The 15000-nt window shown below is 35.8% G+C and overlaps 1 protein-coding gene across 14 annotated transcripts in view; it reads left to right on the forward strand.

Moving 5' to 3' along the window:
* FOXP2 (forkhead box P2) overlaps nt 1-15000 on the forward strand; it is a 400866-nt gene that overhangs the window by 335981 nt on the left and 49885 nt on the right. For 9 of the 14 annotated variants that reach the window (XM_071733677.1, XM_071733666.1, XM_071733671.1 and 6 more), the window contains 4 exons: nt 4524-4661; nt 5775-5972; nt 7464-7632; nt 13722-13935. In XM_071733677.1, coding sequence (XP_071589778.1) covers nt 4524-4661; nt 5775-5972; nt 7464-7632; nt 13722-13935 — 719 coding nt within the window. Of the gene's footprint in view, nt 1-4523; nt 4662-5573; nt 5625-5774; nt 5973-7463; nt 7633-13721; nt 13936-15000 lie in introns of all 14 variants that reach the window. The other 5 variants (XM_071733672.1, XM_071733674.1, XM_071733679.1 and 2 more) reach the window with 4 other exon arrangements.

Below are 15000 nucleotides of genomic sequence, written 5' to 3' on the forward strand. Positions count from 1 at the left end.
GGAATCATGATACGAGCTGTATAAAATTGGGCAGTACATATTGTCCAGCCAGGGGGATCATTATGTATTCTTGTTCACTAGCCATGAATAGTTTACAAGCACCACTCGGTTCATTCTCAGGTATTTTCAATATTGTAAAGCCAGAAAGATTCAAAAGGTTATTATTATGGTAGACACTTGACAAATGACTGAAATAGGAAGAGAAGGGATGCAGTAGTTTCTTCTTTTAAAAAATTATGACTTGCTAAAGAGAAGGATCCTGCTCTGTAAATTTGTTTTTTCATACCTACATTCATTTTTAAAAGAAAGATCCTACAGAGAAAAGTTTCTCCATTAAATGTTTAATTACACTTCTTTCAATAAACCGGAGAGACACTTGTCTTACAGAACAGTACTGTTCTCAGATCTGCCACTTAAAAGATCATGTGACTTTGAATTAATTACCTAAAGGCTGTGACTTGTTTCCTCTCTCTATAACAAAGAAAAAATTCCTGCATACCTTGAACTGGCTGTTAATGTGATTCTGGTAATTGTCATTCTAAATACCTGACTTTAAAAATAAAAGGAACTTGAAATAAAAAATAATGTCTCCTTTGGTGGTATTTTTACTAATTAAAGTCAGATTGTTCAATGTTTCTCAAAAAAATGTGTGCAGTTTTTCAAGGCTTCTGAAAAGTGTGAAACTTTACTGAAAATGCAGGCTATCTATGCTGCCTTCTACTTGCGTCATTAGGAATATGATTTTTGTAGGTAACATTAAAAAAATATATAAATTCATATGATTCTGTATATCAATAGATATCATCAACAGTAGATGAGTGTTTACCTGGCAAGATTCTTCACAGGTAAAGCTGAACGTTTCATATTAGAAGAGTGGTGTTAAATACACAAGCTCAGCCTTCTCCACTGTATCTCTATAAATTTGACCTGTGGAAAAAAAAGATTTGTTACTCTTCAAAGAAGTTTTGTCTTCTTGTCTGCAATCGTGTTCATCTATCTAATTAGCACTATCAACAATTTTGTTCTCCATCACAGCTGTTCTTTAATTAGTACATCCACATGTAGTGGACATGTTTACTGTTGGTTTTGCCTGAAATGCTATTTAGATGTATTAAAAATTGTTTACACATCTCTAGTTTTATGTAATGGGACTTGTAAGCTGATCCAAAGAAAAAGGTGACAGCCTGCATCAGAAACATGACAAACTCTTGAAAACAAAATCTTCATCAGGGTCCATCATAGAGCCACCAAATATAGAACCAGTCATGACAGTTTTTCGGAACCAGTCATGTTGTATATGGTTGCTGTTCCAGGTCATCTTCATGCCAGTTGAATTTTTTTGAGGATATCTTGTAACAAGTGTGTTGCAGTTGTGTATCACATTTCTCTTAGGCTCTTCACTTTTTTCTTAGAGGTGTGAATGAAAAATTCTCAGGAGTTTGTGGCCCATTCAAGTGAACCACATCGTTCACTTCATCCATCTTTTCACTGGGTCCCTCTGCTGTCCTCTACATGAACTGACTTCAGATACACTGAGAGATTTTTATCTAAATGTCCGAGTTTGCTTCTTTTCTATGTTTTTTTAGATCAGATCTGACAACTTAAAAAAAAAAAAAAAAAAGATACTGAACTAAAGCAATATGTATTTAATGCACATAAGTGGCCATAAAACAGCAGTTTTCTGATAGTCTTCAGACCTTGGTAGCATAATAACACTATGCCATTAAGAAATACAGTGCAGTCTGGTGCATCACTGAAGGCTGTCAAATTTGCCAATTTGTATTACTTACTCACAATTAGAGAAAACTGTTTGCTTAATACATTTTGCTAATTCATAATTTGAGTAGTTTTCAAAATGCCTTTTCCTTTACCTGTGGGAAATAAGATCCATGTCAGGTATGATACACACATGGATCCTCACATAATATTATGTTGAAGGCAATATTATATACATAAACATGTATTTTTATTAATGATTCCTACTGTCAGGTTTTTTCATACTTTAGTCCCTCATCCTGAAAAAAAGTTAATTAAGTTTTCTCTACTTTAGCTTATACAGTTGAAAGTGGCTGTTGAAAAATATATGAAAAACAAATTTCAAAAGTTTATTGGATGTACCACAAAGCAATTGTGTCTCCAAATATAAGAGCAAGTACACAGTCAGGGAGATTCAGGTACTGGAAAAAAGCTAGCAGAAATATTCCAGGTGAAGGGGAATCTGTATTTCAGACTGAGAAATAGAAGACTCTTGTGGCAGCATGAGTCTTACTGTACATCTTACTGACCAGAGTCTTTAGCACAGAGCATGAATAAACAAGTGCCACTTAGTTCAGTTGATTTTCATTCTGTTTAAGTCAAAATTTTTACTTTCATGTTTGAAAATACACAAGCTGTGGAAGAGGCTTGTAAAGGTAAGAGAAGGGGAGTAGCAAGTGTGCACCACTTTCACCCTTTGCTATATATTATAGTAGTAAGCATATAAGTGTTAGGAAAATTCTTGCAGGGTTTAAAGGTTAAGGGTAATGGCTTAATTGGGAAGGTGTCTGTCTACCTCTTTGCCTTCTCATTTCTATGTGACATAAGGAAGTTGAATAGCATTGCTGAGGCAAAATTGTTACAAGAAGGCAAGTTCAAATCTCCTGTAAAGAGAGGAAATTATTACTGACTTCAGAGGACATTGAACACTGACTCCAGTCAGTGAATTTTATTCTTCGTTCGTGTGTCCGAATGTTGTAAAAAGGTTTTTTTCTATTAAAAAATATTTTTCTACTAAAAAATACTACTAAACTTCTAGATACCACAAAGAGTAACAAGAAAATATTAGCTATCTGAAAGTTGTGTGTCTGCTCATTCACTGAGTCTGCACTCAATGGAGGGAGACAGGCACATTCAGAGACTGATTAATCCCAAGCTTAAACAGGTGCCTAAACTAGATCATATACTTTCCTTGGATTTTCCTTATTCTTTTTAGTTTAAAAGAAGTCCAGTGATAGCTGATTAAATTCCTCCCTAAAAGTGTCTCATTCCAGAAGTCTGGTTTTTCTTTTCCACTTGAATTTTAGACTTAGACCTTCAGAATTTTTATTCTTAAAAGTAATTTTTTGTTTGCAAAGGGCTGTCAGACTTTTTAGTAATAGCTGATAATTTTACTTTCAGACTCTTAATTAATAAATATTCTAAAATGGTAATTTATTCTTTAATGAATTGTGTGAAAACTGGTATTCTGTGTAGTATTAGATGAAGTAATATCTTCTAAAAGTAAACTTCAGCAAACTTGTATTTCTTTTTTCCTCTAAGTGTTAGATTTATACAAAGTCTTTCAGGATAGATACAAGTTAACAGAAATATTAGAAAGGCTTTTTCCTCTTAAGATTTGTTCATGGTTTATTTTATTAACAATAATATTATTTTTGCTGATTTACAGAAGACTGGAATGTTCTGCAAACATCTCACAAAGCAGTATTTACATGTCAGCTTTCCCTTACATACAGAAAAAACATCTGAATTTTGCTAAACAAGCAAGAGGCTGCTTTTTCATGGATGGAAAATCTGGCCTGCTGACAGCTCTTTGACTGTGTCCTGTTTAGCTCAAGCAATGGTTTCACTCAGTTTGTCTGCTGCAGTGGCTTGGCACCTACCTCAGGCTCTTCCACAGGACTTTTCTTTCTTACATAGCATTCACACTTACATGCTTTGTCTTTCCCACTTGCACATATATGTGTAGGTGGCTGTGTGTATGTACACCCTTCATCTCAGTGTGTAACAGACAGAAAATGAAGCCGTGTCCGAAACATCACCTACTCCAAACTGCATTGTTAAGAGATTAGTGGACAAATTTATGATCTTAAGCTAAGGTTTCCCAGCATTCAGTTTTCAGTTAAGAGTGACTGAGAGCACATTCCTCTCTGCAGAGACTTGGTGACTGAATTGGTGGACCTCGTTCCGTACTCCGATATGTCCTTAATACTTTTATTCCTGTATAAGTCAGACTTGCTTAAAAGGCTAGCCAAGCAAGGAAGGATTTCTTATACCAAAGTGACATTTTACACAAACATTTTTTCTAGGCTGTGTCTTTATTGTGTAAAACCTTCACTGCTTTAAGATACTTATTTTGCTGTCTGTTTTAATCATATCTTCTGCAACAGTCTCAATAGATTTTTCCATTCGTAACATTATGACACTTGATAAGATGATTGATCACGAAATGTTGAGAGCCCCACCATGTGATCATTTATTTTTAAATACACATTTGTACTAGCCAATGCTTAAATTTCTTGCAGGAATACATAAGAGATGCGAAACATAAAAGCTTGAGTCTGATCAAATCTGATGCCTCTGCAAATAGGGTGCCACAGTACTGTGGTCTTAAAATAACAGATTCTGACTGGAACTGGAACTTTGCAGTGATAAATATTACGTAAAAAATTATGGTCTTTTTTTGGTACCTAATAAAAGAGATGTACAGCTGTGGTGCAGGCAAACTAAAGTGTGTTTGACGGTGATATCTTTCTTTCCCTGTGCAGGTGCCTGTGTCAGTGGCCATGATGACTCCCCAGGTGATCACCCCTCAGCAAATGCAGCAGATTCTCCAGCAGCAAGTGTTGTCTCCGCAGCAGCTTCAAGCACTTCTCCAGCAGCAGCAAGCAGTTATGTTGCAGCAGGTAATGTGGGTTACCTGCTTTGGACCATTAGCAAAGGGTATTCACAAAAGTGTCAGCCAGATTTTTGTGGGTTTCATCTTGTAATATTTCATCTCTCATTACGCCCAAAAGAACGAAAATAAATGTGAAATTTATCAGTCTTTAAATTTCTTGTTTTAATTGCAGAAGTGTGAAATTACAATTTTGAAACATTAAATACCGTATTAAAAGCAGCAGCAGCAACAGTGGCAGATGCATTACAAATACGAACAAATTGATATTTAAATTTTCAAGTGCTTAGGCACATTTTAATTGTACACTTGCCAAAGGAAGTGCAAATAGTGTTGTAGATAATTGTTGCTTTAAAATTCATAACACTGTAGTCACTTACATGGTATGCGGTTACGAAATTTCAACTTACCAGCTTGTTTCATCATGGGAAAGTTTTTTTTTCTTTTTGATTTTAAATCCAAAAAAATTGTCCCAGATAAGAATAAAAGGAGGTTGCTGTTACCTCAGCACAAAATCTGACAGCTGACTGGAGATAGTGTCAGTGATCAGTACCTCCATGTAGCATAGAGTGTATTTTTGGTTGGGTGCTTAATTGTCACACAGAAAATGATGTGCCTGTTTGTCATAGTCATAGCTCAATCACTCTGTGTTTAACCACTTTAATATCCAGTACTGTGATCATTACAGGCAATTCACCTTCAGTTGTGACTCCAGAATCCCGCTAAACAGATTGACAGATTAATTACTTTTTTTCCCCTAAGAAACAGACAGTTTAGTTTGGCCCTAGTGACTTGTAGATTTCTTGCAAGCTTCTGATTTGTTATTTAGGACATATGAGGAACTTAGGTGTAGTTATTTGAGGAGTTAATTTGGCTCTTGCATTCCCTTTAGGATACAGATTTTCTATACCCTTCTGTTTAGGATATTTTGGAATCTGCATTGGAAAATTTCAGAACGGCCTTGGAAAAAAATGTATGTAGATCTGCCTCTTCAAATCACATTTTTTGTTATGAGGTGATTCTTAATGGCTACGCTACCATATGCCAATCTAGAAGAGTTTAGGAGTTTTATAATACTTGAAACTTTTGCCTTTATTTATTAAAGTCAAAATGATTTATTCAGCAACAACTACAAGAGTTTTACAAGAAACAGCAAGAGCAGTTACATCTTCAGCTTTTGCAGCAGCAGCAACAGCAGCAGCAACAGCAGCAGCAACAGCAACAACAACAGCAGCAACAGCAGCAACAGCAGCAGCAACAGCAACAGCAACAGCAGCAGCAGCAGCAGCAACAACAGCATCCAGGAAAGCAAGCAAAAGAGGTAGGACCTAAGACCCTTCCTGATGCATCCTAGTCTGAGCTGTCAGAAGCTTGGAAAAGACAAGACCAGTTTAGATTTTTTTCGTGCAGCTATCAAAGATTTGCTCTTATGTTTTTACTGAGCTTAATAGCAGCGTTGGTATAATTCTCTTGCTCCCCTTCCTGAGACACAGGATTTGAGCAGTCTGGTGCTGCTGTCATCTAATGTTCACTAATGAATCCGAGTGTGCAACGAACAAGCTGTGTGGTGGACACCGTACTGATTATCCTGTATTCACAGGCAATCTGTGTTGGAGAAAGAGCCTTACTTTTCTCAGTGGCACAGCTCAGAGAGCATGCAAATTTAGTCCATGGCTGAAAAACAGCGACTGAGCACAGATTTCAAAGTCACAGGCCCCTGATTAATGAACTGCTACTGTAGGTTTGGAGTGGCGAGGAGAAACTTGCAGTTTGATGTGCTCATAAATCAACCTGACAAGCGGGTTTCTCAGGCCTAGCTTGCACTTGTCAGCAAACTGCATCAAATATAAACATAATACAAACAAAACATGTTGAAGTAGTTAAATTGATCAGCAGGTATCCTGGACGTTGTCTTCAAGCTGCCCATTATGCAAACGTTGGGGAAGCAGTTGTGACCTCCTGAGGCTTTGTTTCTGTTTGGATTTGTGAATAGAATTTCAGACAGCCATCAGCTATGGAATAGAAATTGCTCCCGTATTTCTCCGGAGGCTCTGGGCAATCCACATGGCTTGCTCCATTATGCAGTCTGTTTTCCAGTGAGCGCATCAGAAGTTTCTGTTTTCCCCAAACTAGAAAGCAAAGGTCTTCCACAGCAGCTTGTCTTTCTCTGAAGTGTGACTGCCTTCTCATAGCCTCCTGAGTCTTTGCAGACTCCAGTTTCTCTTGAAATGTCTCACAAAATTGGAACTTACACTTTTTTTGCTCCATAATAGGGCACTTCGTTGCCTTGAATGCAATGCTCTTTTAATACATTCCAACAAGTAAAGAGAGAGAGCTAACAGGCCGGTGAAGTGAAGGCTACATCCCAGTTTACTAATAGATCACTGGAGACCACATTCATAGGCCACTGCAGACCAAACTTAGTCAATTGGAAAAACAAGAGTGCCTTCAAATCACAGCCTACTGAAAAAAGATTTACACTTTTACCATAGATAAATTTGTTATCATCTGCCATGAGCTGAGCTTTTTTTTGTTGTTGTTTTTTGCAGCTGTTACATACTTTCTCTTGACCCTTTTCTCTAGAATGTCATTAAGTGTATCTTGCCATTTTCCCTAACACTAATGGCTTGAGTGAATATAACGGGAAATTTCAAACACTTTCACTGCCTTAGTATATTCTACAAATAGCATTATTATTTGATAACTGAGATTAAAGTGAAAGAAGTTGATTTTATGGTTTTGGCTTTCTAGCCTTCAGCGCACACTTGACTCTTCGCTGCATTTGCTATTTTTCCCCCTCTTCTCTCTGTAGCAGCAGCAGCAGCAGCAGCAGTTGGCAGCCCAGCAGCTTGTCTTCCAGCAGCAGCTCCTCCAGATGCAACAACTTCAGCAGCAGCAACATCTGCTGAACCTTCAGCGTCAGGGACTCATTTCCATCCCACCTGGCCAGTCTGCTCTTCCTGTCCAGTCTCTGCCACAAGGTATTCAAGTGATACATGACTGGACTAATGTCTAATTCATTACTGTTTTAACTATTCTGTTTGCATCTGAACATCAGCAGTTTCTCATTATGACACTTAAATATACTCTATTATTAGAACTTTTTACTTGTATTACCATTTTTTCTTGAGGCTGATAAATTTTACAGCATACTTTTATGGAAGAAAACAGCTTCTGAGTGTTTTTTCTTAGATATAAGATGCATACTAGCCTTCTATGGCTGGAAACAATTTGTGATAGGAACATAGTTCAAGCACCATTGCTTTTTTCTGAAGAATTGCTGAAATAGAATTTAGTGGAAATGTTATTTCATTTAATATAAGTGATCAGATAAAAAAATATATCAGAATGTGATAATAAACCTATTCCAAAACTCTTTTTTTTTTTTTTAATTCTAAGGAAATAAAGTTTGGCATTGAAAAGCATGTTGAATCTTCAGTTTACAATGTGAATTTAGGGGCAGACCTTAGGATTCACTTTCATTGCTATTCCTTTATATTAAATACATTGAATATGTCAACAACTTTTGAAAGTTGCATTTGCACTAGTAGTGAATTATGATTGACAAATAACAGTAAAGACTTTATAGAAAAAAACCCAAGCCTTTCTTATTTTGATCAAGATTTCTCAATGCTGAACTCAAAACTCTGCTACTTTAAACAATTACATTCATGGTTGAAAGAAAATAGGGTACACACTTTTGAAAAGTAAATTAACTTGGAAAAGTAAATGCTGATTACATTTAAGATAAGGTCATAGTCTTCTGATCTTAAGGACTCTGTCTGTAACCTGTGAGGAATGTGTTTCTGTTTGTGTTACCATAGAGAAGTGAGCTAAATATCTGTCATAAAAATTGCACAGTACTCTGATCTCTGACACTCCAGTCCTTCAGTGACCATTGTTTAGACCGAGTCAATGACAATTAACATTATTTTTAATTGGTCTTTAAGCATGTATCAGGTTCCTCCTCCAGATAGCTGCTATGAAATCAAAGCTTCAGATAGTAGATGAGCAAAAGCAGAGTACACAGTATATAGACAATGGTTTACATGAAAAGAAAAAAAAAGAAAAAAAAAAAGACTAGGAAAAAAGCATGAGAAAAACTTACACATTTAAAACCTCAGTCCCTGGAAAGCAGAGATTCCAAATAGATGGGTAAATTCCATACATTGTGATGTGTGAAAAAGCTATGCCACAAGAAGATCTAAAGTCATAAAAACTACAACAAAAGAGTCTTAAGTAAGCTATCACACTAAATATTCTTTAAGAACAGCAGTGGGGAGGCAAGCTCATTCATTATATCAGACATGTGGGGCTGGTAATGCTGGTTTCCTTTTGCACAAAGTCACATTGGACCAGAATGTGAAAAAGAATTGAAACACAACCTCCCTCTGAACAGCTTTACCTTCTGCAACCTCCTCTTGTGCCATCTGTTGCAAGAGGAATTCCTCAGGTTTTCTCTCACATTAAACAATCCCCATAGATTTCCCTCATCACTCCTACCCACTTTCATTGATATTAATTAGTTTATTACAACACTCATTCATCCACTTCTAGTAGAAGAATACAGGAAAAAAATAATACCTCTTAAATACATTTTTAGAACTGGTAAACAGTTCTTTTCATGAACTTTCTTTTACTTAAAGAATCAAGCCTAACTGAAATGTTGACAAAAATGATTGGTACTAGAGAAATAAAAAAGATGCTAAATTTTACAGCTAAAATACACCTAAATTGTACTTTTTAAAGTAAATTAATCTCTCGTATGCTTCTGTCTTGATATATTTTAGTTGGAATGAATTCTAGTCAAGTATTTAATGCTTTCATTTTTCTCCCATAATTTTAGCATCTAATGTATATGTAGGGTTCCTTTAGATACACCAGTCAATTTATAGGACCTCAGTTTTTCATAGCCTTGATGTGGATCTGCAAATTTAAAAAACAATTTCCCCTGGAAAACCTCTCTGCACCTCCAGAAAGGGCCCTCACTCTGTTCCAGGCAAGGTAAAGTTAGAGTGATGAGAGTAAGAAGGAAAGTCATTCCATCAAGATGCTAAAACAAAGAAAGACCCAAATGCAGAGTTGTGACCAGCTCAGAGTTCTTTCTGTGAACTTTTCTCACAGCACATCATGTCCTTCATGTAGTTACAGCACCCAGTCCAGTTTTAACAATGTAATGAAGATTAATAGGCTTCATATCTGTTGAGACCTTCTCATAAATCTTAAATTCACACATCCAAATATATCCAATACTTACAAATCTAACTAAAACTTAGTAGATTTAACATAGCAATCCCTGTATTGTGGTTTGTATAAAAGCTAGAGCATTAAACTTCTTTTTCTTATAAAGTTTAGCAAATTTTGTTACAGACCTTTTCTGTGGCAGTATTACATTAAACCTTCAGAATTTATTGGAAGTAATACACACTGGATGTGGTAAAAGCATCTTTTTCTCCCTTCACTGTGCTACAAGATGTATAGGATTAAACAAAAGAATTTACATATGTGTAACACAAATATTTTAATATTTATATTTACTCATTTAGATTGTTGAGTTATATGAATGGCTGAAACAATGAGAGAAACACAGGGGAATCCATGCTTAGAAGTTACTGGTCATAAAGATTCCTGTAAATCACAATTAGTGACAGAGAGAGCATTCACTTTGTATTTCTTAGTATGAAAAGTCCTTCCAAGTACAGGTATGAGGTTTGTTTATACAGAGTTTGTTCCAAGTTTAGTTTCTGCCTTTAAGGGCAGGAATGCTTACAATTTTCTTGATGGTCAGGTATAGCAAATAAGATACAAAAGGTGTTTTAGTATTTATTTTGTGACAAGAGCTTCACCGTGCCATACCCAGAGCCACTGTTGGCTCACTGTAAATTACTTCCATGTAGTGATGAATTCCTGGTAGTTAAATGCAAAGGACTGTAAAAAAAAACAGCAGTAAAAAAAAAACCAACCAAACAAGCAAACAAGTCCAAACCCAAAAGTCCTAAGTTTTGATCAGTCAGCTTAAGAAAATGAAAAACAGATGCATAGATGGGTTTTTATCACAACCTGTAAAACTTTAATACTTACTCTACTTCTATATCCAGACTAAAATATCTGTCAGCCATTTTACAGGTCTCTTATAAAATGGGAGTCGGACTTTTTTCGGCACTAAAAAATTGCCATAATTTACAATTAATTACAAATCTGCTTATTAAGTTCATACTTTTTAAGTGCCTGCCCTTAATCCTTTTATCCTAAGAGGCAGCCTTTCAGAGTTCTTGTGAAGAAATGATAAAATTAACCAGCCTGATCCCAGAGAGAAATTTCTTTCTTATTTGAAAAAAAGAAATTGGTGCTCTAGGCAGCCTGGAGACACAGCTCCATCCATAGTTTCCTGCAGAGGAAGGGGCTGCCCAGCAGTTGCCCAGAGGGCCAGGATCCCCCCTGCCCATGGGAAGAGCCTTTGCTCCAGCTGCTCCCAGCCCTCATTCCTTCACCCCATTTTCTCATTGCAAGACACAATGATATGTTTGCCCTCCGACTATTAAAACAGATGGGTTTATTCTTCTTTTTAATTTTTTTCAGACCAAAATTAGTTTATTTTGTTCAACACCAGGAGGAAGGAAAGACTCTGAAGTAAATAATGTACTGTGCATATCATGCCACCTAAATGAGTACATTACTTTTCATTTTGATTTGTGATTACATTTGTGGGTAACTATTATTTACCACACTGAAATGGGTTATTTGCAGTGTTGCTGGAACATACCTCATGAACACAGCAGTAATTACTTGCCTTCATTAAACAATTACAACTAGTATTACCATCACTCCCGTTACCCATCTCTCTAATGCAGTAAATTAGAGCCTGGCTTCTTTGCTTGCTTCCTAAAACCTAGCTTTTTGCTGCACAAAGGTGATATAAAATCCAGTTTTAAGACTTACATTCCAATAAACTCTTTTTCACTCCATCATTAACAGAGATTGCCAATGGGTGTTGGTATCTAATGTAGAGAAGCAGGACACAACATAATAGCCCAAAAAGAACTCCTTTCATAATTTAAAAAAAAAAATAAATTAATACCTTCCAACCATTTTTTTTCCACACTACCTCCAGAAATTATTATTTTTGTAAATCACTACTAGTCTGTTTTTAATAGCTTTTTATACTTCATGGTGAGACAGATATTGAGAGAAGTATTAAGGAACTTACTGTGCTTTTTCATAATTTTGTATTCAGTCTGTTTTAGTAGCCTAAGTTCCTGTGTCTTCAAAATAAAACACTGTCTAATATACAGATCTGCCAAATAGTGAAAAACAATATTTATATCTTCCTAATATATCTCATTTACCAAGCGAAACTATACCTAAAACAAAAATGTATGTTAGTAAATACTTTTTACCCTTTTCTGAAGGGCAACAAAGTGAGCTCTTCACTAAAATAAAAGAGCAAAATTTTAATGCAAACAACATCATCCTCTAAAATTTTTTACAATCCAGCAGGTCTAGGTACCATAAGCATGTCTTAGTTAATTTTGCTTGTTGAGACAAGATACAGAGGAAAGATTTAGATTTTAAGATACCTCTGGACAAAAGGCTGAAAAACCTGGCCAGGAAACCATAGCTTTCATAATAGGCTCCCTGGGCTTCTCATTCTTGTCTGCATTTAATTTAGTGTTCTTCAGAAGGGAGGTATGAAACTTAAAAAGACTGACAGTGACAGAGGACATATATATTTCCAATGAACTCTTCATATTTCAAAATCTGGATTTCCTATGATAACTGCATGTCCGGTGGCAAGATAAGAGGGTGCTCACAGCTCTTATCTTGCCTGTTTTTTGGGAGTCTTTACTTCACACAGAAACATGTTGCAACTTCACACAGAATCATGTTGCAATGAGAGTTTCCATGGCTTTGTGCAGTGTTCAACTCAAAACAGACAAGCCCAGGACAGATGTACGAATATGTTCTATGAGACATTGCTATTTGTGGCTGAGGGTGATTCCTGGAAACCACAAGTTCTCATGCTACAAGTAGAGCAGACAGCAAATTTAAGCTCTTTCTGCAATGATCTGATGGCTAGACTCCAGAATTGTACTGTGCATATAGCAGAGAAGTTTGAGAAGCTCTTCAAATTTTTTATGGCTGCCCATCACCCCAGGAGGCTGGTGAGACAGAGTCTGCTCTCTCCTAGCAAAACCTTCCAATTTGTTTTCCACAGTAGGGCTGGGAAAAAAAAGTAGTGGAAGAATTTGATGGTCTACAATCCATGTAATTTCATCTGTGTAGAGGGAGTTGTAAATGGTCCAGTTTTGTTGGGCTTCTTCTTGTCTGGTGCCACTGAATGGTTCTGAAGAGCTTAAGCAGTCACCAGTATCTGTGTCTCTGCTGTAGTGATTTTTTTTCTCCCAAACAGCTTTTTTTTTTTGTTGTTTTGCCTATTAGGACACATTTTTAAACAGCACAATTTTTGTAATTAGACAGGACTGATGAATATGTCTGTGCCATTAACTAAAGTCAGATGCATTCTGCTCAAGTGTTATGATGTCATTGATTTCATTTTTGTCCTCTGATTTTTCTCCCTCCCATTTTAAGAGTTAAATAAAAAATATCAATGTTTGCTTGTTTATTTAGTGTAGCACATTTTTCTTTTTTTCCATTACATGTTTATAATTATAAAACCTGAGTTAACTGTAGATGCATTGAGTTATGTTGATTAAGCAGACAACAAAAATCTTGTCCGGAAGGTTGGTTGTGAGTTTGTTGAGGTTTTTGCTGTTAAAGAAGTATTTCTTAGTTCTTCATAGCTTTCACTCTTTGATCCTTGAGAAATGTTTTCAGGAGTATAATATTATTAAAATTGTTGATTTCTAATTGACTGTTTGTAACAGAAGAAGACAGTCAGATTTACCTGGAATCTGACATTAAAAAAAAAGAATTTATGTTTTACTTCATGTTGATTGTGCTGGAAAAACAGCATCAGCTTTATTGTTGGCATTAATCCATTAATAACACTGAGCTCATTATATGAAACTCTTTATTTGCTATATTAGTGGGGCTCTCTTTCATTTTATAGCTGGCTTAAGTCCTGCTGAGATTCAGCAGTTATGGAAAGAAGTGACTGGAGTTCACAGTATGGAAGACAATGGCATTAAACATGGAGGGCTAGACCTCACTACTAACAATTCCTCCTCTACTACCTCCTCCACCACTTCCAAAGCATCACCACCAATAACTCATCATTCCATAGTGAATGGACAGTCTTCAGTTCTAAATGCAAGGCGAGACAGGTAATTCTGATGAGATTTCAACTGTACTTATCATTTGACCTAAAGCTGTTGTTTAACATTTTAAGTCACACTATTTTCAATCACAAAATAACAATACTGGTTAATGAAGAGAACATGGAGACCTGATTTTTCAGAACTGTTTATTAGTAGAGCACTGTTTTCAACAATGTCTAATTTTGCAGATGCGATGACAGTTATATGCCTGTGATTTTATAACACATGAACTTAGGGTAATTTTGGTTAAAAATTAAAACTCCCAGAATCAGAGTGTGCTGATTTACAGATGCGGGCAGTTTTGTTGGCACACAGTTACATTCATATTTGAGTTAACACAACTTACAGTCAGGCCCTTACTGCTGGTTTCATAGAAAATGTACGTATATCTTGCTTGTCAAGACAGTAATTCAGTGCAAAGATTCCATGCAAAAAGTGCTTTAAAAATTAGTACATTAAACCAGTTCTTGCATTGTTTGTCTCTTGCAAAGAAAACTACTCAATTTTCCTTTTATATGCATGACAGTAACACAGCTGACACATTTCATACAAATTTTCAGTGGTGTTAGAATGATAAAGTGGAATTTAACCATATGGATAAAGTTGAAATAATTTTTCAAACATATTGACAGATATTCTTTACTGTTAATACAGTAATGTATTAAATGCATACAAGAGTGTGTATTATCTGTACCACATATTAGTAAATACTTTGGTACAGTCAGATGTATATGATCTCAATATAAGATGAAATTTAATCTATGTCCACATAACCTAAACTGTACATAATTTTATTTTTCCATAGAATTATTTTAATATTTATAATAGGAGACTATAATTAATTAAAGTGCCCCTGGTCCTCATGATTGTGAGAACATACTTCTGTCATTAATTTGTATTATTTAAAACCTGGTACGTGTCTGAATACCTTTATGGTAGTAGTTCTATTTAGTATTTCTTTTGTGATTAAATCTCAGAGAATGTTTTTTTGCTCCAGGATGTGTAGCAGAACACTCACCTCCATTGGACAGTGCCCTGAACGTCTTTTATAACGGTGCATGGGTGAAACTG

Source organism: Heliangelus exortis, chromosome 1 (assembly GCF_036169615.1).
Source record: "Heliangelus exortis chromosome 1, bHelExo1.hap1, whole genome shotgun sequence".
NCBI lineage: Eukaryota > Metazoa > Chordata > Aves > Apodiformes > Trochilidae > Heliangelus > Heliangelus exortis.